Source organism: Scylla paramamosain, chromosome 27 (assembly GCF_035594125.1).
Source record: "Scylla paramamosain isolate STU-SP2022 chromosome 27, ASM3559412v1, whole genome shotgun sequence".
In the NCBI taxonomy this organism is placed as follows: domain Eukaryota; kingdom Metazoa; phylum Arthropoda; class Malacostraca; order Decapoda; family Portunidae; genus Scylla; species Scylla paramamosain.
This window is the reverse complement of record NC_087177.1, coordinates 114,704-142,500: the sequence shown is the minus strand read 5'-3', so window position 1 is coordinate 142,500 and position 27,797 is coordinate 114,704. Positions and strand designations below refer to the sequence as shown.

The 27,797-nt window shown below is 41.6% G+C and overlaps 2 protein-coding genes and 1 long non-coding RNA gene across 7 annotated transcripts in view; 2 read left to right on the top strand and 1 right to left on the bottom strand.

The window, feature by feature from the left end:
• The first annotated feature begins 2,716 nt into the window (after positions 1-2,716).
• Positions 2,717-27,797, top strand: part of LOC135114506 (uncharacterized) — a 64,333-nt gene continuing 39,252 nt past the window's right edge. The window contains exon 1 of the mRNA XM_064030402.1: positions 2,717-2,857. The gene's annotated coding sequence lies outside the window, so the exon portion shown is untranslated. The remainder of the gene's footprint in view (positions 2,858-27,797) is intronic.
• LOC135113984 (uncharacterized) lies at positions 14,291-25,849 on the bottom strand. 5 transcript variants are annotated; one of them, XM_064029558.1, is made up of 9 exons: positions 25,729-25,849; positions 23,159-23,266; positions 22,636-22,771; positions 20,837-20,990; positions 20,420-20,609; positions 18,178-18,320; positions 17,008-17,071; positions 15,795-15,894; positions 14,291-15,325 (listed from the first exon to the last, which is right to left on the bottom strand). In XM_064029558.1, exons 1-5 carry the CDS (start codon positions 25,732-25,734, stop codon positions 20,531-20,533), a joined length of 483 nt encoding a protein of 160 aa, XP_063885628.1. In that variant the 5' UTR covers positions 25,735-25,849; the 3' UTR covers positions 14,291-15,325; positions 15,795-15,894; positions 17,008-17,071; positions 18,178-18,320; positions 20,420-20,530. The 5 variants fall into 5 exon arrangements, with proteins under 5 accessions (XP_063885628.1, XP_063885629.1, XP_063885626.1 ...); XM_064029559.1 differs by having other exon boundaries at positions 25,660-25,747; XM_064029556.1 differs by lacking the exon at positions 25,729-25,849 and adding an exon at positions 23,693-23,945.
• LOC135113987 (uncharacterized) lies at positions 17,006-18,124 on the top strand. Its single transcript, XR_010275162.1, has 2 exons — positions 17,006-17,097; positions 17,585-18,124. It is a non-coding gene; the product is annotated as an uncharacterized LOC135113987 (long non-coding RNA).

Sequence of the window (27,797 nt, the reverse complement as noted above, 5' to 3'; positions counted from 1 at the left end):
ATACTCTTTACCCAATCTTAATAACCCTAGGAACACTTCAGCAATATAATATCTTAAGAGTTTTCTGTGGAATCAACTCAGACAGGTTTGAATTACTTGAATCGCGCTGACACACCTTCTCCTCACACTCCGTCTCTTAAACGTCCTTTAAATTCCCCTATACTCTTTACCCAAGCTTATTAACCCCACAGATACTTTCTTACTACAATATCTTAAGTCTAATACGTAATCATATCAGAGGCTGGAATTGTTTGAATTTCGCGCGAAAACATCCGCTCTTCACACCATCTAAATTGTGTTATACTCCTTATCCAAGCCTACTAACCCTAGAAACACTTCAGAACTACAATATCTTAATAGTATAGTGCGGAATCATGCCTTTATACGCTTCAGTTACGGTCTAATAAACTCCTTTCAATAGCGAGAAAATATGAGCTGCCAAGTGAATGGCATCTACCATCACCATGACAACGGGTCGTGAATAGCCAATCCCAGCCCGCCATTTCATCCGGGACCTCAAGATGACCACACTGATACAATATAGTTTAATTTCCAGCCAAGATCAGAGTTAACCGAGACATATATGGTGGATAAAAAGCTCTTAAAAATGTGGGTGTTCCGAGGAAAGTATACCACTAGGGAATGTGGGTTACATTAGTAATGGAGGAATATTTTGACAGCAGACGAAACTAAAGGTACAGTTACTAGTTAGTGTTTTTGTGTGTTTGTTTATGTGTGTGTCGTGGAGGAGTGATCTGTGCCTGTCCATGTGGCTATATGATGAACCAGGCGTGAGTATTCAGCATTTGACCAAACACACGCACGCAGAGACTGTCCCTTTAAACCTTCGTCCCTTTAAACCGTACCCAAATAAACGCTTTCGATTCGCGTAGGCAGACCAGGCTAGCTCTCTCTGACCGGGCCATGTGACGTATTTTTAGTCATATGGTCCTAGTGAGAGTAACCCGCCGGCTAGGGAGTCTGGGAGTGTTAACTGGTTATTTAACAGAGTAGAAGATGAGAGAGAGACTGGGATGTGTGATGGATGAGTGACAGGGAGAAGAAGGGTGTAATCTGTTTGACGTAAGGGTGACAGGCTGTGTGCGTCCGTGTGTACATGTATGTGGGTGGGTGTGGGTGACTGGGTGTGTGTGGCGGGTCAGTGTCCGTATGTATGTGTGTATTACCCTTGTGAGACCCGCTCTGTGTGTATGTGTGTGTGTGTGTGTGTATAGGGAGGGAGAGACACGTGAGTAAAGAAGGGAGGATGGGGGTCAGGAAAGAGGAGGAGGAGGAAGAGGGCTGACTGGGTGGAGCTCTTAAAGATAGTATTCAGAAATTACGTGTTTTCTTGACGGCTTCGCTGAGTCACTGTGTTAGGGAAGAGGAAGAGAAGGAGGATGAGGATATAGAAGTGATGTAAGCATAGGTAGGTTTTAAGTTAGTGTCGGTAAGGTTTAGGTGAGGTTAGTTAAGAATAGGTGATGTTAGGTTAGGCCACGTAAGTTGAAGTGTGTTAGATTGTAAGGTTAAGTAAGGTTTGGCTGTGTAAAAGATGAGGTGAGGTTAGGTTAAGATAGTGTGTTAGGTTAGGTAAGTTAAGGATAGGTTAGACTAGCATAGTTTAGGTTATATTAGATGAATTTACATTAACTTGCATAGGTTAGATTAGATTAGATTAAAGTAAGATTTGGATGACATAGGTTACGTTAGATCATGTTAAGTTATAGCAGATTAATTAGGTTAGTTAAGGTAATTGAGTTAGCAAAGGTTGCATTAGGTTAAACTAGCATAAGTGAAGAAGTTAAGTTAGATTAGGTGAGGAATGAGTAGGTTAGATGAGAGGAGGTGAGGTTAAGTTAGATTAGGTGAAGTGTAGTTGGAAAATGTCATAGGAAAAAATTGTAGTTAATATTGGATGCAAAATATCAAAGTAAGATTAGCTAAAGAATTTTTAACGTTGGGAATAGTAATCCATATATATATATATATATATATATATATATATATATATATATATATATATATATATATATATATATATATATATATATATATATATGGGAGTATATTTTTTGTAACTGTGAATGATAAGATTCCATTTTTCAGTGTTGCCATGGTGACGGTGGTGGTGGGCATGATACAGATGCGGGAAGTGGAGTTTGTGCCCGATGGAGACATGCAGCTGGACAAATTGTGTTGCTCATTGGTCAGACTGGAGTTTACATGTGTACCTCCTTCACCATCATTGGTGGACACTTCACCATGAGTGTTAGTGAAATGTGCTCTCTTTGTTACTTTATTTGTATATCAGAAAAATTTAAGGCCAGTTAGTTGTCTAGACTATAAGTTTTAAAATGAGAAAATAAATCTACATATTTTTTTAAAAGCAAACAGTTAAGGCATTGTAAAGTAAAAGTCAAAATATATTTTGGTTATTATTTTTTTTTGCAATCAACAACTTTCATGTATAATGAAATAAATACATTCATCAAACTTAATATCATATTTAATAACAGCTAGAGGTACCAATTTGCAGATGTCTATGGAAAATTTGTATCATAATCTTGTGGCCAACAAAAAAGGATACAATGAATGATGACTTATTATTGTAAGAAATCTTTCAGAGTTGTTGTTGTGTACTTCCACATTCCATGGAGACAGGTTTTTCCTTCACTTTTCAGCATTTAAAAAGTGATAATTTCAACAGGATGCTTGAACTGTCACGGTGCTGCTGCTGTTGTCTGCCATCATCCCCCTGACACAGACCACCCTGCAGACCACCTTCATCCTGGGTGCCACACGTCACTGCTGCTACAACTCAGAGCAACTGGAGCGCAAGCCAGGAAGGGAGATGGTAACTTCTCACTTAATTTGTTGTTTATTTGAGGGCCTAATGACAGACACATAATGGAATGAGTATTTGTGAATGTTTGTTCATATCTAGATACAGCATTCACATATCTTTTAAGTGCCACCTTCCAAAAACAATGTCAGCCAGAAAAATAACTGATGAATCTAATTACATTTCAAGTCAAAAAGTTTTCCTTTAACCACTTTGCTCCAGATGCTTAAAAACATGCGTTGCTCACATACATGGCGTCGCGTAGGCTCGTGAGTGGTAACTTATCTAATTTCTAATAATTTCTAATATAATTTCTGTGTGTGTGTGTGTGTGTGTGTGTGTGTGTGTGTGTGTGTGTGTGTGTGTGTGTGTGTGTGTGGTGTGTGTGTGTGTGTGTTTTATGTATGAGTGACACTGGCCAAGGGCAACAAAAATCCAATAAAAAAATATGCCCACTGAAATGGCAGTCCCATAAAAGGGTCAAAGCAGTGGTCAAAAGTTGATGAATAAGTGTCTTGAAACCTCCCTGTTGAAGGAATTCAAGTCATAGGAAGGTGGAAATACAGAAGCAGGCAGGGAGTTCCAGAGATTACCAGAGAAAGGGATGAATGATTGAGAATACTTGTTAACTCTTGCATTAGAGAAGTGAACAGAATAGGGGTGAGAGAAAGAAGAAAATCTTGTGCAGCGAGGCCGTGGAAGGAGGGGAAGCATGCAGTTAGCAAGATCAGAAGAGCAGTTAGCATGAAAATAGCGGTAGAAGACAGCTAGAGATGCAACATTGCGGCGGTGAGAGAGAGGCTGAAGACAGTCAGTTATGTGTGTGTGTGTGTGTGTGTGTGTGTGCGCGCTGATGCAGCTGAGAAGGTTGCCTTATGATAATTATTGACAAATGAAGGTAATGGATGCGCATGTCATTACTACTTTTTTAAGTGTGTGTGTATGTGTGTGTGTTATGTACACACACACACACACACACACACACACACACACACACACACACACAAAGAGAAGTAATAGACACGCATCCTTTACCTTCATTCATCAATAATTGTCATAAGACGACCTTCCCAGCTGCATCATTACACACACACACACACACACACACACTTACACACCACGTAGTGTAGTGGTTAGCATGCTCGGCTCACAACCAAGAAGGCCCAGGTTCGAATCCCGGGCACGGTGAGGCAGATGGACAAGCCTCTTAATGTGTAGCCCTCTTAATGTGTAGCCTCTTAATGTGTAGGTACAGGATGTAACCCGAGGTGATGTGACTTCGCTGCCCTGGTGTGTGGTGTGTCATTGGCCTCAGTCCTACCCAAAGATCAGTCACCATGAGCTCTGAGCTCTTACACACACACACACACACACACACACACACACACACACATTTTATATTACTTAGCTTAAAAATGCAAGAACGGTTCAGAAGTATCCAACCTTGGGCTAAGGGCCAAAATTATGGTATCATTCAAAATGTCCTTCAAAGAAAGCCCTCTGTAATCCAACACACTTAGCCCATTAATCCTTCCATTTCTCATCAATTTGTTCAACATTCATATTTTTCCCTTATAGGGTTGAACAATTTTCATGGGTTCAGAGCAAAAGGCTTCCTCATTCCTCCCCAAGGTATTCTCGGATGGTAAGCAGGTTTGACTCTGGAGCAAACCTGACCAAGGGCTACTGCCCAAGGCTACAGAGGTTCCTCTCCCTGAGGCTGAATGCACCATGTGAGATGGTTCTGTTATGTGGATGAATGTCATGGTGGATAGCAGTGCCACCACATTCCTACAATCATCCATCACTCCACTGCTCAAACGCTTCTGCAACCAATGATAGGTATGCTGCCACATTCTGCATGGTCTCCTTGGCTCTCAGATAAGGATACTGTCAACAGGTTTGGGATTGCCAAAAAATCATAAGGAGCTATGTCTGAAAAGTCCAGAGAGAGAGAGAGAGAGAGAGAAAGAATGAGCAAGAGAAAGAGTAGGATGAAGCAAAGGAAGAGTCAAGAGGGAGGAAGAGAGAGTAGGACAAGAAAAAACAGAACAAATAAATCCCCTACACGTCTTGTCTCCATTCACACAAGCCATGAAAAGCTTGTCCATCCCTGAGTGCTCAGAAGCAGTGTTCCACTGATGATGTGGAAACTTGAGACACCCAGTCATTTAATGGGCTTTAGTAGGTTTTGTCACCAGTCTTCTGTGTGTCACTGACTACATTTTGAAATTTTTATCTGTTCTATTTAATTTTGTGTGTATGTACACAATGTTTATGGTCAATAAACTATTTATAAAACTATTTATCTGTGTGAGTAAGATAAAAGCAGTTATTGTTATTATTATTATTATTATTATTATTATTATTATTATTATTATTATTATTATTATTATTATTATTATTATTATTATTACACATTTTCCTCCTTGTATTTAAATATTATTATTATTATTATTATTATTATTATCATGAATTGTTCTTGTTTATAAATAAAATACTGTAACTGATTATTATTTTTTTTATCATTCATTTAGACTCTCTCTCTCTCTCTCTCTCTCTCTCTCTCTCTCTCTCTCTCTCTCTCTCTCTCTCTCTCTCTCTCTCTCTCTCTCTCTCTCTCTCTCTCTCTCTCTCTCTCTCTCGAATAAAATGACTGGTGAGGAACTCTAATAATTAAAGTGCTAAAAAATCCATTAAACTACGAGAAATAAGACAAATAATTAATGACACACCTAATAACACAAACAAGGAGTAATAAACAAAACTTAAGCCAGAAAACACGAAAAGATAAAACTATCATATAAAGAAATACGAAGTTAAAAAAAAAATCATGAATATCAAATAAATAACTCACATATAATCAATAAACACGTAAGAAACAGTAAATAAACAATTAAGCCGTTCATTGCAAGGGCCACAGTCAGAAAGTGAAAAAAAAAAAAATGCTTAGTTAAATACTGAGGCTAAATAAAACAAGGAATTAGACAAATGACAAATAATTAATAAACACATAAGGAATAATGAATAAACAAAAATTAAGCCAGGAAGACTATTATAATTATTGCAAGGAGACAATATGTATGTATGTATTGTATGTAATTCGAGGTTAAAATGGCTCTCTCTCTCTCTCTCTCTCTCTCCTCTCTCTCTCTCTCTCTCTCTCTCTCTCTCTCTCTCTCTCTCTCTCTCTCTCTCTCTCTCTCTCTCTCTCTCTCTCTCTCTCTCTCTCTCTCTCTCTCTCTCTCTCTATCTATCTATCTATCTATCTATCTCTCTCTCTCTCTCTCTCTCTCTCTCTCTCTCTCTCTCTCTCTTATATTTTCAAGTTCAGAATTATAATTATTATTATTATTATTATTATTATTATTATTATTATTATTATTATTATTATTATTATTATTATTATTATTATTTTGTCTTAATGACTTTCCTTGTTACAAATTAAGTGAAAAAATAAAAATAATTACTTTTCCTGGCAGATTAAAGGAATAAATAAGATAACAAAAATAGCTGAAATAACAAAGAAAACAAAAATAAGACAAAATAGTAATAATAATAATAATAATAATAATAATAACAATAATACCACACCCCCCTACACCCATTAATAATAATAATAATAATAATAATAATAATAATAATAATAATAATAATAATAATTTTCTCTCCCACCTCCCTTTCCCCCTCCCCCTACACACACACCCTCTCCCCTCCCAAAACACCCAAACACCCCCATACGTCACCCCAACACACCCAAAACACACCCCTACCTCATCCCACAGCCCCCCTACACCCACCCACACCCACACCCACGCCCACACACACACAGCTGAGATCCCGTGTGTGAAGGCAGTGTTGTTGCTGGGCCCTCACTGTTATTTTGTCCTGAAAGAGCTTCTGTATTGCCTTACGTAGGTGGTGGTGGTGGTGGTGGTGGAGGTGTTGTAATTGTCTTGTTTCTTCTTCTTCGTCTTATTTTTCTCGTTTCTGTTATTTTTTTTTTTATTTATATATTTTTTCTTCTTCTTTTTTGTTTGTTTTTTTTTCTTTTTTTCTTTTTTTCTTCCTATTCTTCTTCTGTTTTTTTTTCTTCCTCTTCCTCTCGTTCTTGTTCTTGGTTTTCTTTTTCTTTTTCTCGTTCTTCTTCTTGTTCTCGTTCTTGTTATTGTTTTGCTTCTTCTTATTATTATTCTTATTCTTCTTGTTCTCGTTATTATTCTTCTTGTTCTGCTTCTCTTCTCTCTTCCTCATCCTTCATTTCCTTGTGCTATTCTGTTTTTTTGTTTTTTTTCTCTGTTCTCTTTTTTTTTCCTCCCTTTTCCTCTTAGCCTAATGTAGCCTAACCTGACACGACCTCCCATGACCTCCCCTACAGCACGTGTGACCCTAGGAGTGACCTCAGTCCTCACATTGGCCACCCAGTACTCGCAATCCACCAAAAATTTGCCACCAGGTTAGTCAAAACAGAGATTCTTTGAGCGGAGATAGTGAAATGCGGGGTGTGTTTGCCGTAGACTTTTACGTACATTAATTTTTTTATTATTTTTTCTCCGTAGCGGTAAACGTGTGTATATTTCGGGTTCTCCTTATGTGTATATGATGTGCTGGTGTTTATTCTACTGTCTGATGTGGTGAAATGTGATAAGTAAGTCCCGTAGAGTTAATAATTAGCTTTTTCTTAAAGATTTTCAGGATTTTTCTAATGGTAACTAATGTATCTTGTTCTCTCGTTTTCTTTTCTCGTCTCCTGGTGGATGGTGGTGATTGTGGTGGTGGTGGTGGTGATGGTGGTGCTGCTACTGCTACTACTACTACTACTACTACTACTACTACTACTACTGCTGCTACTACTACTACTACTAATACTAATACTCCTCTTTCTGCTCTTCCTCGTTCTCCTCCTCTTTCTCCTCTTACACCCACTTCACCTTCCCCCCTAACCCACCCCCACACACCTACACACCACAAATACACCTCAGTAAATCCCCAAACACCCCCAAACACCTGCAAACACCCACAAATACCCCCAACCCTCTAGTTTATTACATCAATAACGTCGATATTTGCATGGTATACGTGTTCATGGCTCTGCTGCAGTTTGCAATTGTCTGCCATGTGCACTTTAGAAGAACACAGGCGCCCCCACCCTCCCCGCCCATATGCCCGGCTGCCATCAACGCCGCGCTGCACCAGGTGAGAGAGAGAGAGGGAGAGAGAGGGAGAGGGTGGTGGTGGTAAGGGTGTGCGTGTGTGCGTGTGTGTTTTGATGGAGATACAGGGTATGGGAGGGGAGGAGGAGGAGGAGGAGTTGTAGTGGTACTGGTAGTAGTAGTAGTAGTAGTAGTAGTAGTAGTATATCTGTGTGTTTGTTGTTGTTATCATTTTTTTTTCGGAGAGAGAGAGAGAGAGAGAATAAAAGTTGACTGGTAATGATAATAATGATAATAATAATAATAATAATAATAATAATAATAATAATAATAATAATAATAATGATAATAATAATAATAATAATAATAATAATAATAATAATAATAATGATAATAATAATAATAATAATAATGATAATAATAATAATAATAATAATAATAATAATATAATAATAATAATAATAATAACAACAACAATAACAATAATAATGGTAACTTATTCTTTCCTCCTCTCTCTCTCTCTCTCTCTCTCTCTCTCTCTCTCTCTCTCTCTCTCTCTCTCTCTCTCTCTCTCTCTCTCTCTTGTTTTTGCAATGTGAATTGGTTAATTTTATCTGGACAGGATTTTTATTTGTAGCTCTTTTTATATGATATAATGATTTTAGTGAAATGATTTTTACTTTAAGCTTCTTGTAATCGCAAAATTCTGTCAATAAACTATAATAATATATAATAATCTCTCTCTCCTGAAAGTGATTGGGAAAGGAAATATCTTGTCCCTTTCAGAGAGAGAGAGAGAGAAGGACGCTCTGCTTTATAACCTTGGCGCCGAAATTAATTGAAAATCATTTCACTACAGAAATGAAGAAATGTAGCTTTCCAGATAAGAATAATTATCAAAATGATAAATAAAACACGTATAAGAATAAGGACACTGTAGGTCCATTAAAGGCAGCAGATGGGGAGCTGGTTAGTTCTGGGGAGGAAATAAGTAAACCTCTGAATGATTATTTTTTAACTGTCTTCGCCCAGGAAAACATGCAGGATATGCCAGATAGTGAACAGGTGTTTAGAGCAGATGAGAAGCCGACAGATATTTCCATAACCAGGGAGATAGTGGAACAGGAGATAGGCTAAAAAAGTTTAAGACACCAGGACCTGATGAAATATATCCCAGAGTACTTAAGGAATGTAAAGAGATTATTAGTGAGCCGTTAGTTTCTGTCTTTAGGAAATCACTGGAGTCGGGTGAGGTACCAGTAATGTGGAGGCAGGCTAATGTAGTACCCATCTTTAAGAAAGGAGATAAAACTTTAGCGTCTAATTATAGACCTGTCAGCTTAACTTCAGTTGTAGGTAAAATGTTAGAGTCAATAATAGCGAGGAACATTAGGGAACACTTAGACAAACAACTTGATAAATCAGTCACAGCATGGCTTCACGAAGGGGAAGTCTTGCCTGACAAACTTGTTAAGTTTTTACAGTAAGGTGTATGAGGCAGTAGATAATGATGATAGTTATATCTTATATCTGGACTTTAGTAAAGCATTTGACAAGGTACCCCATCAAAGGCTCCTGAGAAAGGTTAGGGCACACGGGATAGATGGATAGATGTACACACCAGAGTCACGATGATTTTGTATCATTACAATGGGTGCTGTGCCAAGAATTACTTAGCCGTGTTTACATTGAAAACATCTACATAAAGGTACAACACACACACACACACACTCACACACACACACACACACACACGGCTCGGTGGCGCATTGGTTAGTGCGCTGGCTTCACAAGCCAGAGGACCGGGGTTCGATTCCTTGGCCGGGCGGAGATAATTTGGGTGTGTCTCTTTTCACGTGCAGTGAGTAAGTGCGGGATGCAAGTCGAGGAGTTGTGACCTCGCTTTCCTGGTGTGTGGTGTGTGAGTGGTCTCAGACCTACCCAAAGACCGGAAATAATGAGCTCTGAGCTCGCTCCGTAGGGTGACGTCTGGCTGTCTCGGCAGAGGCTGCAGCAGATGAAAGTGAATTAAAACATTATACACACACACACACATCGTATTAACTATGTTTCTTACTCAAGTGACCTTTCCTTGTCATGGACTAGATTGTTGGATAATGTAAGAATCTTAAAAGGCTCAGTATTATGATGCATAATAACATAATCATAAGCAAAGTATCACACAGGAATGCCTGCCAGTGAGTTCATTGTAATGATCAACATAAAGGTATTCGCCATAGCAGCCACAGATGGTGTCCGTCCTTGTTATAAATAGTGTGAACACGGAGTAAGGTATTATTATCTGTCTATAGTTAACTTTCCTCCTCGTTCTCCACTGCAAGTCGCCCCTTTGTCCTTGAGGAAGTGGGCACAGTGAAAGAAAGACAGTGCATACTTCCTCCAAGAGTCGCCTGAAGCCACACAGTCAGCTGACACTGACTGGCCGATACTCATTCCCCGGTTTTTACAATTATTTGACACTTTCTTTACTCTTTAGCAACTGTTACGTGTTTTAGTTATCATTTTGATAATTATTCTTATCTGGAAAGCTACATTTCTTCATTTCTGTAGTGAAATGATTTTCAATTAATTTCGGCGCCAAGGTTATGAAGCAGAGCGTCCTTAGCAACCATTCCACTATGAAAGCAGCCAGCTGTTTGTTACACTGAACACTGAAAGTTGATGAGAATAGGGTTTACTTTTAGCTAACAGTAACTTTTCACTTTGAGTGTAAAAGTTAACAGCTGCACTTAACAGCTGATGAGGATACAGGCCCAGTCGCTTCCCGCACAACACCATGTTACACACGGCTCCATGGCTGGCTGGCCCTCGTCACACCACACACTAACTCCAGTAGGCTGTAATAGGCTTTTTCTACATATTTCTTGGTATTACCATTTCAACTATGCTTCTTCTAAATATCTCTAGGTAATATACGGTTATACACTTCTTAGGAATACAACAAGGAAGAGTTTTTATCCGAGACAGCTGGAGTAGGCTAAACTAGGCTTCTACCTAAATTCTTTTTGAAAATGCCTTTTTAATGGGATGTTTCTAAACATTTCTTAGTAATAGTATTTCTAAATATCTCTAGGTAATACAAATGTTATAAAAACGATTATTAATAGCTTGCAAATGCAGATGTTGATACCGTCCGAAACAATTTGAAAAGTGACATCACTTCACCGGTCAGTTCAAGAATAAAAGACTTAGGACACATATTATACTCAGTATTATAGTCTTGAAATCATTCATGGTCTTTTAAATGTAGCGAAATGGATTTTGTTCATTGGTGAGGCTTCTGTTTGAACTGATAACCGTACAGTGACTGCCTATGTTGCAAATAATTACGAAATATGTCGTATGTATGGATTCCAGTAATTATGTCACTCATAATTACCTTAACTACGCAATGGTTTATATTTTTCTGTCATTATATCACCCGTGGTTTGTGCAACATCATACTGCGTCCTTTAATTGTGGTAAAAATTGACTCCAACCTCGTGCACTGTTCATTCTTTCATAGCATCTTGGTCAGTATCTTAACCGCCTCTGGCTCACTACAATCATTAATGTAACGAATGTGTGTGTGTGTGTGTGTGTGTGTGAGCGCGTCTGCGGAGTGCGATAGGTAGAAAACGAAACTTGTAGATTCAGATTAGTATACTTTATTTAAATTAGCTATAATCTTAGAAAACGATGCATAGAGACTTTAGATAAGGCAAGATGGTTATTATAATTAATCTTTTAAAGGTATATACAACAATTTCAACTTTATTTTATCGTTTTGCATATTTAAAGACACCAAACTAATTACATGGAACCGAATATAGAAGCCAGAAGATTGTGGGGGAAGGATCGAGAGTGAGACGCCTTCATTGCTGGCTGTCTCAACCTTACCAAGTCCTCCAATGCGTTTCTCCTGTTAGTAAAATAGCAAACATATTAATCTGCCACTAGAACCATAAGAAAAAATATCTTTAAAAACCAGTACAACCTTCATTAGAGTCTTTAGTTATAGAGATGCAGCTAACTGTTTCAGAATATGGTTCGTTAAGTCTTTCAGCGTGTCATGCCTGCTCAGTTCACTTCACTACCAGCAGCGGCGGAGAGAGGTGAAGATGCAGAGGTCTCGTGGCGTGACGCAGGACTTGGTGAAGGAGTGATATGGTAAGTTTTGTAATGATTATGTTAAATTAATACTCACTGGGTGGAATTAATGCGTAACTCATAAGATTCTGAATAATTAGCTTGAATAGGTGAGGATTATGTTAGGTGTGATTGGGGTAGGTCTGCCCAGGTGTGGTGATTAGGCTAGCCACGTTGTTAGTGGTTAGATTAGGTGAGCTGATTAGGTTGGCCTAGTGAGGTTGGCTAGGTGTGATTAGGCCTGATGGTGATTATAACACTGCTCAGGTGACGTAGTTAAGCTTATCAGGTGAGAATTAAATATGCTGAGCAGATGTTAAGCTATTTGTATGTCCGGGAGGAAACAATTAGGCGAATGATTAAGCTGTAAGAGTGATTAGACTGCAGGCAACGTAATTAAGCTTGTTAGGTAAAAAGTTGCATGTTTGTCGAGGTGATCTGACGTGACTAAGCTTATTGAGGTGAAAATTAAGGGAGAAGTCGAGATTGTTTATTTATGAATACGCAAGACTGTGATAGATTGTATGTCTGTGTCCGCTGCCTTGTGTTCCCTTGACTTGTTCGCTGTGGTAATTGGCTTGTTAAGTACCATTGCTCATTACTTTCATTTATTCATTATCTTTTTATGTATGTTTATATTTGTTGCACACACACACACACACACACACACGCCTTTAAGGGGAGGGCATACCTTAAAAATAACACTTTTCGACTAAGATTAAAATTAAGTTATTAAATATCATAGTCTTCCTTAAAATGTCTTACGTTTTCTGTGAGCACCACAAGTTGATTCCATTCTTCCTCATATTTTTAAATCGCCTTTATTTACCATTATTAAAGGGCTTTAAATGCCCCGCGCGCCACGTGCTCGGTCACCTGGCTCACAAACTCGTAATTTTAAAGCTTTTTTTAGGAGGATCACACAAATACGCCCATTTCCACGCCCACACTCTCACACGCCCGCGCCCACACACTCACGCCCTCGCCCTCACAGGCCCGCGTCCACGCCATCAAACGCCCGCGTCCACGTACTCACACGCCCGCGCCCACACACTCACGCCCGCGTCCATGCCCTCAAACGCCCGCGTCCACGCATGCACTCACGCCCGCCTCCACGCACTCACGCCCGCCTCCACCCATTCACACCCGCGTCCACGCACGCACGCCCGCCTCCACGCACTCACGCCCGCGTCCACGCACGCACTCACGCCCGCCTCCACGTACTCACGCCCGCCTCCACGCACGCACTCACGCCCGCCTCCACGCACGCACTCACGCCCGCGTCCACGCACGCACTCACGCCCACCTGCACGCACTCACACGCCCGCGTTCACGCACTCACGCCCGCTCCACGCACTCACGCCCACCTGCACGCACTCACGCCCGCGTCCACGCACGCACTCACGCCCGCGTCCACGCACGCACTCACGCCCGCCTCCACGCACTCACGCCCGCGTCCACGCACGCACTCACGCCCGCCTCCACGCACTCACGCCCGCTCCACGCACTCACGCCCGCGTCCACGCACGCACTCACGCCCACGTCCACGTCCACGCACGCTTCATGTGTCTAGGAGCTAATGGTCTGTTTTCCTTGCAGGCGTGGCGTGTGCTGTCTTCATTTCACCATCCTATGAACAGCCCACAGGAATCACTACCACATCAGGCCTGACATATTCATTGCAATTAGGGAGTCGAGTTTCATCAGGAAGAGAGGCTGAGTGTCACTACCTGTAAGTCTGACGAGGTGTTAAGGAGTTTAATCAGGAAGTGAGGCTGAGTCTTGCTTGCTACCTGTAAGCCTGACGAGAGGAGTCAAGGAGTTTTTCATTGTAATCAAGGAAGAGTCAAGTTAAGAAGATTGTAAGGCAAGAATTTTAAGCAGGAAGAATGAATTGTCAAGCAGTTAACAGCAGGAAGAATGCAGCGACAAAAGGGTACAAGAGTTTTCAAGTTGTAAGATTGTAAGGCAAGAATTTTAAGCAGGAGGAATATTGTGAAGCAGTTAACAGCAGGAAGACTCCTTCCCTTGAAGCTGTGGTGGGAGTGACAAGCATCCTTCAGGACTTGCAAAGGCTGAAGTCCTCAACACTTGTCTCTCAAGTTGACACAGGAGCTCTCGGACACAAGGAAAACAAAGGATGACATGTTTTATCATAATTGTGTGTATTTTATTAAACTTTTGTGATTAAACAATAGTGATTAAACATTATCTTATACATACTTAAGGAATTATTAGTATAAGTTGCAAATAAACCAGCTTTCTGGTGTAACAATTCATATGCCTCCTCAGAAACTTTAACAATGTGATTTTAAACAATATATACTATCTTGTTTTACAAATTGCAAGTAAGCTTTCTGGTGTAACAAATTCATAGCCCTGATTATAAAAAAAAAATTTAATTAAATAAAATAAATAAATAAATAGATGCAAAAAATACTAGTAAACAATTGATGATCCCCTCTGGTCAAAAAAAAAAAAAAAGAAAAGCCAGGATTGGCCTATTTTTGGCTAGGATTGGCCTATTTTTGGCTAAGTTTAAGGTGAAACTTGCACATGGAAGCCCTGTCCGAGCGACTCCGGAGTCGCTCGGACAGGGCTTCCATGTGCCCGGAGTCGCTCGGACAGGGCTTCCATGTGCAAGTTTCATCTTAAACTTAGCCAAAATAGGCCTATCCTGGCTTTTTTTTTTTGACCAGAGGGGATCAATTGTATCAGTGTTGTATCAGTATTTTAGGTCCTATTTATTTATTTAATTTATTTATTTATTTAATTTATTTACTTAGGGGGGCATGAATTGTTTACCACCAAATATATATAGTTTAAACAACCACATTCTGTAATTTTATCAAACTATATAATTCACATGAGAATGATAGTCACAAATTTATTTATTCCCAAAGACGCAAAGCAAAGCACCCTACACTATACTACACTGGAGACAGCTGGCAGATCTAGCTTGCAAGATTTACACTGAAGCAGGCAACACACACCAGGCTGCACCACCAGGCAGGCACAGAGGACACCAAACACTAGCTGCAGACACCTTCACATCAGCCCTGCAATGAGGCACCACCAGGCAGAGAGGACACCCACCACTGGCTGCAGACACCTTCACATCAGGCACTGCAATGAGGCACCACCATCAGCCTTGATTGCACAGACAGAAGACAAACCTCTGCAAATAAATATAAATAATGTAACTTGGTCAAAATAGTTTATGAAGAATGACCTTATTTCTGCATCACACACACACACACTAATTCCTCTCATGCAAACCCTTATTCCCACAAACTTTTCACTCCCTCCCCTGGCCTAACATCCATGAATTCCCCAAAATTAGTCTCATCTTTTTTAACCCAATACCTATCACATGCACATCACAATAACAGAACTCTCCTCTTATTTTACAGTGATCATTGCAAATCATTCCTTCTAACTCTCTCAAGCAGATTAAGTTGTAGCAAAGGGGAAACAAGTAGATTAAGCTGTAGCAAGGGGGAAACAAGCAGAGCAGTGTGTGAAAGACATCTCCCACTAAGCTTGACTGTTATCAGTGTCAAGGATTAAAAAACTGAGCATTGCATCTTGAAAGCACACAAGTAAGAGATAGGGGACCTCAACAGTACAAATAACACAATATTCACCTGACTGTTGGTTCCTGAAAGACTCCAGTGAGGTGTGCTTGTTGCTCCTCATTAACGGAAGTCTCCCAAGGTCTCTTCCGCTTGCTATCCACAGCGCCACCTGAGAGAAACACACACAATCAACACTGCAGCATTACACAGCATGGGAGGCATGACAGGGTACACTGATATGCACATTCAAGAAAAGAAAAGGATTAAAGGAGCAAACTATGTGAGTAGTAGTAGTAGTAGTAGTAGTAGTAGTAGTAGTAGTAGTAGTAGTAGTTTTAATGCCTCAAACATCAGTCCTATTGCTTTAATTTCCTGCCTATCTAAAGTTTTTGAATCTATCCTCAACAGGAAGATTCTTAAACATCTATCACTTCACAACCTTCTATCTGATCGCCAGTATGGGTTCCGTCAAGGCCACTCTACTGGTCATCTTCTGACTTTCCTTACCAAATCTTCGTCATCTTTTTTTAGAGATTTTGGTGAAACTTGCTGTTGCCTTGGACATATCAAAAGCTTTTGAATGAGTCTGGCACAAAGCTTTCATTTCCAAACTACCCTCCTACGGCTTCTATCCTTCTCTCTGTAACTTCATCTCAAGTTTCCTTTCTGACCGTTATATTGCTGCTGTAGTAGACAGTCACTGTTCTCCTAAACCTATAAACAGTGGTGTTCCTCAGGGTTCTGTCCTGTCACCAACTCTCTTCTTATTATTTATTAATGATCTTCTAACCCAAACTTCTTGTCCTATCCACTCCTACGCTGATGACATCACCCTGCATTTTTCCACGTCTTTTCATAGACATCCAACCCTTCAGGAAGTAAACAGTTCACGCAGGGAAGCCACAGAACGCCTGACTTCTAATCTTCCTAAAATTTCTGATTGGGGCAGAGCAAACTTGGTATTGTTCAATGCCTCAAAAACTCAATTCCTCCATCTATCAACTCAACACAACCTTCCAGACAACTATCCCCTCTCCTTCAGTGACACAACTGTCCCCCTCTTCTACACTGAACATCCTCGATCTGTCCTTTACTTACAATCTAAACTGGAAACTTCACATCTCATCTCTAGCTAAAGCAGCTTCTGTGAAGTTAGGCATTCTGAGACATCTCCGCCAGTTTTTCTCACCCCTCCCCCCCACCAGCTGGTGACTCTGTACAAGGGATTTATCCATCCATATATGACAATCCATGTATGAAGAGTTATAAAGAAAGAACTTACTTATTAATGGTTATGCAGCCACTCACTAGCTGACCAACTCATCTCAGCTTCAAGGCAACTCAATCTGGAAATAACAGACAATGGAAACAGGTGAGGCTTTTAATCTTCAAGGGACATGTTAAAAATCCTTTGTCAAAGCAACAGTAGTGCATAATTCAGTCCCAGATTGTTAGAGAAATGCAAGTCAAGACAGTGAAGTGTAAACAGCAGGTAATTGTTGGTGTGACTTTGCCTGCCATTCAGTAGGAGAGGTAAATAAGGTGTCAATGTCCCTCCTACTTAAAAAAACACATAGTATATTTACGCACACTGCTGCCAATTAATTAATTCTCCCTCAGCAACACTGCATTATATTCAACACCTGCTGACTAACTACTGTCTGTAAGTGAATCACTGAAACTACACACCTCTCTCTCTCTCTCTCTCTCTCTCTCTCTCTCTCTCTCTCTCTCTCTCTCTCTCTCTCTCTCTCTCTCTCTCTCTCTCTCTCTCTTTCTCAAAAGTACTTATATAACACTGTAAATACTAGTGTTTTGCTTTGATCAATTGTTACGTGATACTACCTCCACTATTTCAGCTTCTACTGTGTGGGTGAACAATGGGTCCTCCTGAGGCAGTGGTGTAGCAGGTGTTTCGCTCGACACTGTGGGGGCAAAGACTGTCTCCCTTGTGATATACTGCAGTCAATGTATTGCCTCCACACACAGCAACACTGTTCTTCCAAGCCTTGAGTTTCCTCACTACAGTGTCATTCAGAATAAGCTCCAAGATTTGTTGGTGTTCCCACAAGGATCTTCCTCAGCTCTGCCAGCTTGCAGTCTCTCAAGGGCCTCAGTCAAGATTCTCCTCCAGGCCTGGCCACATGCTGCCTCTGTCTCCAAGAACACACCTACTCATTTCACACTGATATAAGCAACCTTTTCAAAGTCCCTCACAGCATTTTACATTTCTGACAACAAGCAATATTTAATGGGCTCCTACACACACACACACACACACACACACTCCTAGATTAGACTTACCTTTAGGATTAATGTTAAGTTTTCCCCATCCCCTATGTACATTTTCTGTTTGTCAACTGCCTAAATAATAAACCGTTTATTATTATTATTACACATGCAGGAATCTTTCTCACCCTTAGCCAGCAGACAGCACACCTAGAGTACTCACATTTCCTGTGAGTGGCAGTGCACAGCTGTTATCAATGAGTATTAGTGGAAGGTCCTCCATCACACAGCCTTGTGACAGCCTGGACTGGGGCACTTGCTGACCAGCTCTGGAACCTTCAGGGAGGTTTACTGCAAACCTGCACACTGAAGGAAAATGCAGTTTGAGTCAATGTACATATTATTAGATAGACAAAACTGTGTGAGTTATCTACAGTGATACAGACTTACAAAGATCTTACACAGCCCAAGCCTTCAATTCAAAGCAAGTGCTTTAGATCTACATAAACAATTCAGACAGCTTCTAAGATCTACATAAACAATTCAGACAGCTTCTAAAATCTACATAAACAATTCGGACAGCTTCTAAAACCTACATAAACAATTCAGACAGCTTCTAAAATCTACATAAACAATTCAGACAGCTTCTAAAATCTACATAAACAATTCAGACAGCTTCTAAAATCTACATAAACAATTCAGACAGCAATAACTTTGCTTCTTCTTCTTTCCCTCCTCTACTTCAACCAGATGGCACCACTGCCATCACATCTATTTCTAAAGCTGAACTCTTTGCTCAAACCTTTGCTAAAAACTTTACCTTGGACGATTCTGGGCTTGTTCCTCCCTCTCCTCCACCCTCTGACTATTTCTTGCCACGTATTAAAATTCTTCACAATAATGTTTTCCATGCCCTCGCTGGCCTAAACCCTCGGAAGGCTTATGGACCTGATGGGGTCCCTCCTATTCTTCTCTGAAACTGTGCCTCCGTGCTTGCACCTTGCCTAGTCAAACTCTTTCAGCTCTGTCTGTCAACATCTACCTTTCCTTCTTGTTGGAAGTTTGCCTACATTCAACCTGTTCCTAAAAAGGGTGACCGCTCTAATCCCTCAAACTACCGTCCTATTGCTTTAATTTCCTGCGTATCTAAAGTTTTTGAGTCTATCCTCAACAGGAAGATTCTTAAACATCTATCACTTCACAACCTTCTATCTGATCACCAGTATGGGTTCCATCAAGGCCGCTCTACTGGTGATCTTCTGGCTTTCCTTATTGAGTCTTGGTCATCCTCTTTTAGAGAATTTGCTGAAACTTTTGCTGTTGCCTTGGACATATCAAAAGCTTTTGATAGAGTCTGGCACAAAGCTTTGATTTCCAAACTACCTTCCTACTGTTTCTATCCTTCTCTCTGTAACTTCATCTCAAGTTTCCTTTCTGACCGTTCTATTGCTGCTGTGGTAGACGGTCACTGTTCTTCTCCTAAATCTATTAACAGTGGTGTTCCTCAGGGTTCTGTCCTGTCACCAACTCTCTTATTATTCATTAAAGACTTTCTAAACCAAACTTCTTGTCCTATCCACTCCTACGCTGATGATACCACCCTGCACTTTTCCACGTCTTTTCATAGACGTCCAACCCTTCAGGAGGTAAACATATCACGCAGGAAAGCCACAGAACGCCTGACTTCTGATCTTTCTAAAATTTGTGATTGGGGCAGAGCAAACTTGGTATTGTTCAATGCCTCAAAAACTCAATTCCTCCATCTATCAACTCGACACAATCTTCCAGACAACTATCCCCTCTTCTTCAATGACACTCAACTGTCCCCCTCTTCTACACTGAACATCCTCGGTTTGTCCTTTACTTATAATCTGAACTGGAAACTTCACATCTCATCTCTAGCTAAAACAGCTTCTATGAAGTTAGGTGTTCTGAGACGTCTCCGCCAGTTTTTCTCACCCCCCCCAGCTGCTAACTCTGTACAAGGGCCTTATCAGTCCATGTATGGAGAATGCTTCACATGTCTGGGGTCTCCAGACCCACCTGAGGCATACAGCGTCACCCCAGAGTACAGCCCCAGGTTGGTCTGGCTAGCCCCAATGACGATGAAAGCAGGAACCATCATTATCACCTGCTGTGGTTGATGATGATGGCTTCTACACACACACACACACACACACACAACCTCAGACAGCAATTCCTGGAAGAAGAGAGGACAGAACAGCATGCCAGCCACAGCAAGAGCGAGTGCGTGAACAGCCACGGCCACCAACCAGTCACTACTTCCCTAGCAGAAGAACGCAGCCCCCAGAATCGACCAAGTGGTGAAGTCTGTGCTCAATATCCTTTATCATGACTCTCTCTCTCTCTCTCTCTCTCTCTCTCTCTCTCTCTCTCTCTCTCTCTCTCTCTCTCTCTCTCTCTCTCTCATCCACCATTAGCCAGTCTCCCTCTCCCTCTCTCACCATTGCTCAGTGGCCTGTACAGCAGACACCCAGTTGTCATGGTGAAGGGATTTTCTCCAAATACTGTATCTCCATCACTCCCTCCAGGCTCCTCCCACTTTCCTCCAGTCACTATGTAAGCTTGATGATCAGCAGCTGTCCCTCTATACCACAAGCTTCACTCTGGGCAGCTCTCTGGAGGCCTCCGAACCTGTGGGTGTAAGGTTAGGTTAGGTTAGGTTAGGTTAAGTTAGGTTAGGTTAGGTTAGGTTAAGTTAGGTTAGGTTAGGCTAGGTTAGGTTAGGTTGGTTAGGTTAGGCCTGTGGATGGTGTGTGGAGGAGGACAGGACAAGGAGACCAGTGGGAAGGCTGTGGAAGGCCTGTGAATTTCAAGGTAATGCAACACCTCACACCAACACCACCAGAACAATGCCTCACCTAGCCACCTGCAGCCACATCACAGTCTCTCCCCCTCGTAGGTGATGGCAGCAGTGGTGGTGGTGGTGGTGGTGGTGTTGCAAGGAGGAGGCAAGGCACCCATGACTGGAAAAGGAGAGGTGAGTGCCTTGAGGCTGCAGGACGGGGTGTGCAGCTGTGTGGGAGACAAGAGGGTGGGTGAGAGGGAGTGGGCACATGGGAGAGAGTGAGTGTGTTCTATGGCAAGTTCTATATAGGATTTCAAGGGTGTTTTTGTATATGATAGGGAAAATATTAATACATACATACATACATACATACATACATTTTCATCTCCCAAGCACCCCTCTTCTTTCCTCCTCTTCCCCTGTTTCATGCAAATAGGTCAACACACACACACACACACACATTCATAGAGGGATAGATATTAGCACAGCATGATTTAAACCACTAATATAACTATCAAACACACACACACACACACACACACACACACACACACACACACTTCTCCACAAATCTGAAGGCACTGTGGTTTCCAAGCCCTTAAAGTGAAAGAGTGTTGAGGGCATAATATTGCACCACTGCCAGCATGAACTTGTCACTAAAGCTGTCATGCGCCTCACACGCCTCCTGTCACCCGCTCATGCCAGCTGCCAATGCAGAACGCACCCTCCAGCACTCAATGTTTGGGGCGATAGTTCTTTGTTAATGGAAGATAATTAGATTTTCTCTCATATCAAGTTGAATTGGTTTAGCTGACACTCTCTCTCTCTCTCTCTCTCTCTCTCTCTCTCTCTCTCTCTCTCTCTCTCTCTCTCTCTCTCTCTCTCTCTCTCTTTCACGATTGATTCCAAAGGCCACAAAGATGATTAGCAGAGGTTTTCGTGAGTGTTTCTCCTGTTAGTAATGTAGGAATGTTGTTAATTTGTCACTAAAACCATGAAAAACATCCTTAAAAACCTGTGCCACTTCAAATAGACCCTTTTTAAAGCGTGTTTCTCCCATCAGTAGAGTAGAAATGTAGTTATTTATTTATATTTTATATAACACACACACACACACACACACACACACAGGTGGTCTGGCAGGGAAGTGTTATGAGAGATGTACAAACGCATAGCAAGGCAAGGCACACAGCTTTCACACCCACCTCACACTCACTCACAACACTCTTTCAACACCTTAACCTTTGTTGGGGAAGAGAAGCACTACTGCCTTAACCTTACAAATACACTTATTATAGCTTATCTCTTACATATACGAAGATAAAGCACACAACTTTCACCGTTACTCTCACCCACAACAATCTTTCAATGCGTTAATCCTTGTTGGGAAAGAGAACCACTAAAATATTATCTCCTACAAATATATTTAAACACTCACTCAACACTCAACACCTTAGCCCTTGATGGAGATGAGAAGCACTCCTATCCTAACCTTACAAGAGCACTCACTAAAATCTTATCTCCTACATATACCAAAACAAAAACACAATTTTCACCCTCACTCACTCAACACACAACACCTTAGCCCTTGATTGAGATGAGAAGCACTCCTACCCTAACTTTACAAGAGCACTCATTAAAATCTTATCTCCTACATATACCAAAACACACAATTTTCACCCTCACTCAATCAACACTCAACACCTTAGCCCTTGACGGAGACGAGAAGCACTCCTACCCTAATCTTACAAGAGCACTCACCAAAATCTTATCTCTACTCCATTCATTGATCCATACACCAACCCAGTTACCCCACATAAGACTCAATGCACCACAAAGTTATACACATTCATCTATCTATGCCACACTGACTATTGAAGTTGGTGGAGCACAGGGTGAACCAAAGGGCATCAGCTCCACACTCTGGGATGCCTGTGGGGAAGTTCCTCCTGATACCAGTGAGTACCTCTTCTGTATTCAGGCTCCCCTCCATCCTCTCACACAGTACCTGAGGGCATGAGGGGGTGGTGAGAGGATAAGAGGCTACGAGGGAGGAGGAAAGGGATGAAATGAGGTGAAAAACAGAAGAGAAAACAGATGAGCAGGAAAATGGAAGCAGAGAAGAGGAAAAGGAAGAAAAGAGAAGAGATGAAAAGACAAAGAAAGGGAGAAAAGAGAGAAAACAGAATTATAAACACAATTTTTGCCATCGCATCTAAAAATCTCTCTCTCTCTCTCTCTCTCTCTCTCTCTCTCTCTACAGCGCTCCTTCAAAAAAATACACTTGCTAAGAAGCTTTCACAAATATTCATGTATCAACTGCTGTCCAGATACTGCTCACCACACCCAATGAACATCAATACAGAACACACTCCAGCACCAGCAAGTCACGCACCTCCAGGGACGCCCCACTGATCACATCCAGGGGGTTTATCACATTGCCCCAGGACTTGGATGTCTTGTGGCTGCCACCATCACACAGGAGGCCATGCAGCAGCACAGTCTGGGGAGGGAGGGTGATATAACATAGGTGATATAACACAGGCAATACTGGTAACAATTAATATCAAACTACGTAAGAGGAAGGAGAGGTAACACACAGGTAGTCAGTTCTTTCAATCTATCAGCATCTATAAACATTACTAGCCTTCTGAAATCTCCATCTTTTTATCAAACAATTAGTAATGCTAGAGTTTACAGTATTAACAGATATTTTAGTTATATACCAATGAAAATATGGACTAATTACACACCTACAATTAGTTACCTGAGTTTCTGATAACACATAAGACAAAGGAACAAAAACAAGATCAATAACAGAGAACAGGACCACAAAGAATGCATATCAACTGAAGGAAAAACAATAAAAAGTAAAACATTTCTGCCATATATCAGACCATCCAAACTAACACTAGGTAAACACACGTACCTTCCTTCTGCACAGCCTTCCGCCTTGCATCTTCCTCCGAGCAGCTGCCACTCACACCTCCTGGCCGTCTGCTGCAGTGATGTGGTACACTGGCATTCTGTGGCCCCACCAGAGTTGCTGGGAGACACACCAGTCTGTGATGTTGTCCAGCCAGCTATGCCATGCCCTCCTGTGCAGCTGTGGCACCAGGTTCAGACGGCCGCTCTGCACAGCCTCAGACACCTCCTGTGCCAACTCCTTGCACCGAACGAACCTGTGTAGACATGAAAGTAAGCAAGCAAGAGAGAGAGAGAGAGAGAGAGAGAGAGAGAGAGAGAGAGAGAGAGAGAGAGAGAGAGAGAGAGAGAGAGAGAGAGAGAGAGAGAGAGAGAGAGGAGAGAGAGAGAGAGAGAGAGAGAGAGAGAGAGAGAGAGAGAGAGAGAGACTTAACCTAACTGAATTAATATAAACCTAACCTGATGGAAACAAATAAATAAAAATAAAAAAGCTGCAGCCGGCCTCACCTTTCTTAACAGGCACCTTTTTTTTATGTTCATACACATTTCCCTGGTGGCACATGCTGCTAGCCGCCCCCTGGCCACGCCCCTCGCCACCTCACTCATGTACAGATCCATTGCCCCTCTAAAATGCAAACAAATTCACCCGTATATCAAGTCTGACTCTGCGTTTGTTTACATTTCTCTGGGGTCTCGGTCTGGGCTCAGGCCTGCAGGATGGGAGAATGAGAGAAAACGAGAGATTTTCAGGCAAGACTAGTATAAGTTGAGGCTCTATTAAAAAATACCGTGATACAATATTACTATTACTAATAATAATAATAATAATAATTATAATAATAATAATAATAGTAATAATAATAATAATAATAATAATGAAAAACACACAATGCACATGATCGCAAGACCACTCCTGCACACACACATACACACTGAACATTACCTATTCACTTGAGCACATACTTGGTCATCGTCTGAGTTTTGTAGATCGTGATTGACAGAGACAAAGACAGAGAGACAGAGAGAGAGAGAGACAGAGAGAGAGAGAGAGAGAGAGAGAGAGAGAGAGAGAGAGAGAGAGAGAGAGAGAGAGAGAGAGAGAGAGAGAGAGAGAGAGAGAGAGAGAGAGAGAGAGAGAGAGTACTAGTCATCTCTATCATTGAACATAAACTCCTAATATATGTAAAGGTTTGTGTATACTAACCTTACTTAATGTGTATAGATTTCTGAGCATATACCTGCATCTCTTATGAGTTTATGTGTGTATATCAGATTTAGCAAGTGTAAGGATGCGTCTCTAAGTGTATCCCAGTATTTGTATACAAGTTTGTGTGTGTATACCAGACTTAGTAAGCGTGTGTGTGTTTCTAAGAATATACAACCAATAGCAAGTGTTTGTATATGTCTCTAAGTGTATACCTGTCTTAACTGTCTGTTTGTGCGTGTATACCAGCATTACATAGTGTTTGTAATGGTTGGTGTGTATACTAGTCCTTTTTAATTGTTACCAACTATCCCAGCCCTTCCAGACCCACCTGAGGCATACAGCGTCACCCCAGAGTACAGCCCCAGGTTCGTCTGGCTAGCCCCGATGACGATGAAAGCAGGAACCATCATTATCACCTGCTGTGGTTGATGATGATGGCTTCTACACACACACACACACACACACACACACACACACACACACAACCTCAGACAGCAATTCCTGGAAGAAGAGAGGACAGAACAGCATGCCAGCCACAGCAAGAGCGAGTGCGTGAACAGCCACGGCCACCAACCAGTCACTACTTCCCTAGCAGAAGAACGCAGCCCCCAGAGTCGACCCAGTGGTGAAGTCTGTGCTCAATATCCTTTATCATGACTCTCTCTCTCTCTCTCTCTCTCTCTCTCTCTCTCTCTCTCTCTCTCTCTCTCTCTCTCTCTCTCTCTCTCATCCACCATTAGCCAGTCTCCCTCTCCCTCTCTCACCATTGGTCAGTGGCCTGTACAGCAGACACCCAGTTGTCATGGTGAAGGGATTTTCTCCAAGTACTGTACCTCCATCACTCCCTCCAGGCTCCTCCCACTTTCCTCCAGTCACTATGTAAGCTTGATGATCAGCAGCTGTCCCTCTATACCACAAGCTTCACTCTGGGCAGCTCTCTGGAGGCCTCCGAACCTGTGGGTGTAAGGTTAAGTTAGGTTAAGTTAGGTTAGGCTAGGTTAGGTTAGGTTAGGTTAAGTTAGGTTAGGCTAGGTTAGGTTAGGCCTGTGGATGGTGTGTGGAGGAGGACAGGACAAGGAGACCAGTGGGAAGGCTGTGGAAGGCCTGTGAATTTCAAGGTAATGCAACACCTCACACCAACAACACCAGAACAATGCCTCACCTAGCCACCTGCAGCCACATCACAGTCTCTCCCCCTCGTAGGTAATGGCAGCAGTGGTGGTGGTGGTGGTGGTGGTGTTGCAAGGAGGAGGCAAGGCACCCATGACTGGAAAAGGAGAGGTGAGTGCCTTGAGGCTGCAGGACGGGGTGTGCAGCTGTGTGGGAGACAAGAGGGTGGGTGAGAGGGAGTGGGCCCATGGGAGAGAGTGAGTGTGTTCTATGGCAAGTTCTATATAGGATTTCAAGGGTGTTTTTGTATATGATAGGGAAAATATTAATACATACATACATACATACATACATACATACATTTTCATCTCCCAAGCACCCCTCTTCTCTCCTCCTCTTCCCTCTTCCCCTGTTTCATGCAAATAGGTCAACACACACACACACACACACACACATTCATAGAGGGATAGATATTAGCACAGCATGATTTAAACCACTAATATAACTATCAACACACACACACACACACACACACACACACACACACACACACACACACACACACACACACTTCTCCACAAATCTGAAGGCACTGTGGTTTCCAAGCCCTTAAAGTGAAAGAGTGTTGAGGGCATAATATTGCACCACTGCCAGCATGAAACTTGTCACTAAAGCTGTCATGCGCCTCACACGCCTCCTGTCACCCGCTCATGCCAGCTGCCAATGCAGAACGCACCCTCCAGCACTCAATGTTTGGGGCGATAGTTCTTTGTTAATGGAAGATAATTAGATTTTCTCTCATATCAAGTTGAATTGGTTTAGCTGACACTCTCTCTCTCTCTCTCTCTCGCTCTCTCTCTCTCTCTCTCTCTCTCTCTCTCTCTCTCTCTCTCTCTCTCTCTCTTTCACGATTGATTCCAAAGGCCACAAAGATGATTAGCAGAGGTTTTCGTGAGTGTTTCTCCTGTTAGTAATGTAGGAATGTTGTTAATTTGTCACTAAAACCATGAAAAACATCCTTAAAAACCTGTGCCACTTCAAATACGAGTAGAGCCTTTTTAAAGCGTGTTTCTCCCATCAGTAGAGTAGAAATGTAGTTATTTATTTATATTTTATATATAACACACACACACACACACACACACACACACACACACACACACAGGTGGTCTGGCAGGGAAGTGTTATGAGAGATGTACAAATGCATAGCAAGGTAAGGCACACAGCTTTCTTACCCACCTCACACTCACTCACAAAAATCTTTCAACACCTTAACCTTTGTTGGGGAAGAGAAGCACTACTGCCTTAACCTTACAAATACACTTATTATAGCTTATCTCTTACATATACGAAGATAAAGCACACAACTTTCACCGTTACTCTCACCCACAACAATCTTTCAATGCGTTAATCCTTGTTGGGAAAGAGAACCACTAAAATATTATCTCCTACAAATATATTTAAACACTCACTCAACACTCAACACCTTAGCCCTTGATTGAGATGAGAAGCACTCCTACCCTAACTTTACAAGAGCACTCATTAAAATCTTATCTCCTACATATACCAAAACACACAATTTTCACCCTCACTCAATCAACACTCAACACCTTAGCCCTTGACGGAGACGAGAAGCACTCCTACCCTAATCTTACAAGAGCACTCACCAAAATCTTATCTCTACTCCATTCATTGATCCATACACCAACCCAGTTACCCCACACAAGACTCAATGCACCACAAAGTTATACACATTCATCTATCTATGCCACACTGACTATTGAAGTTGGTG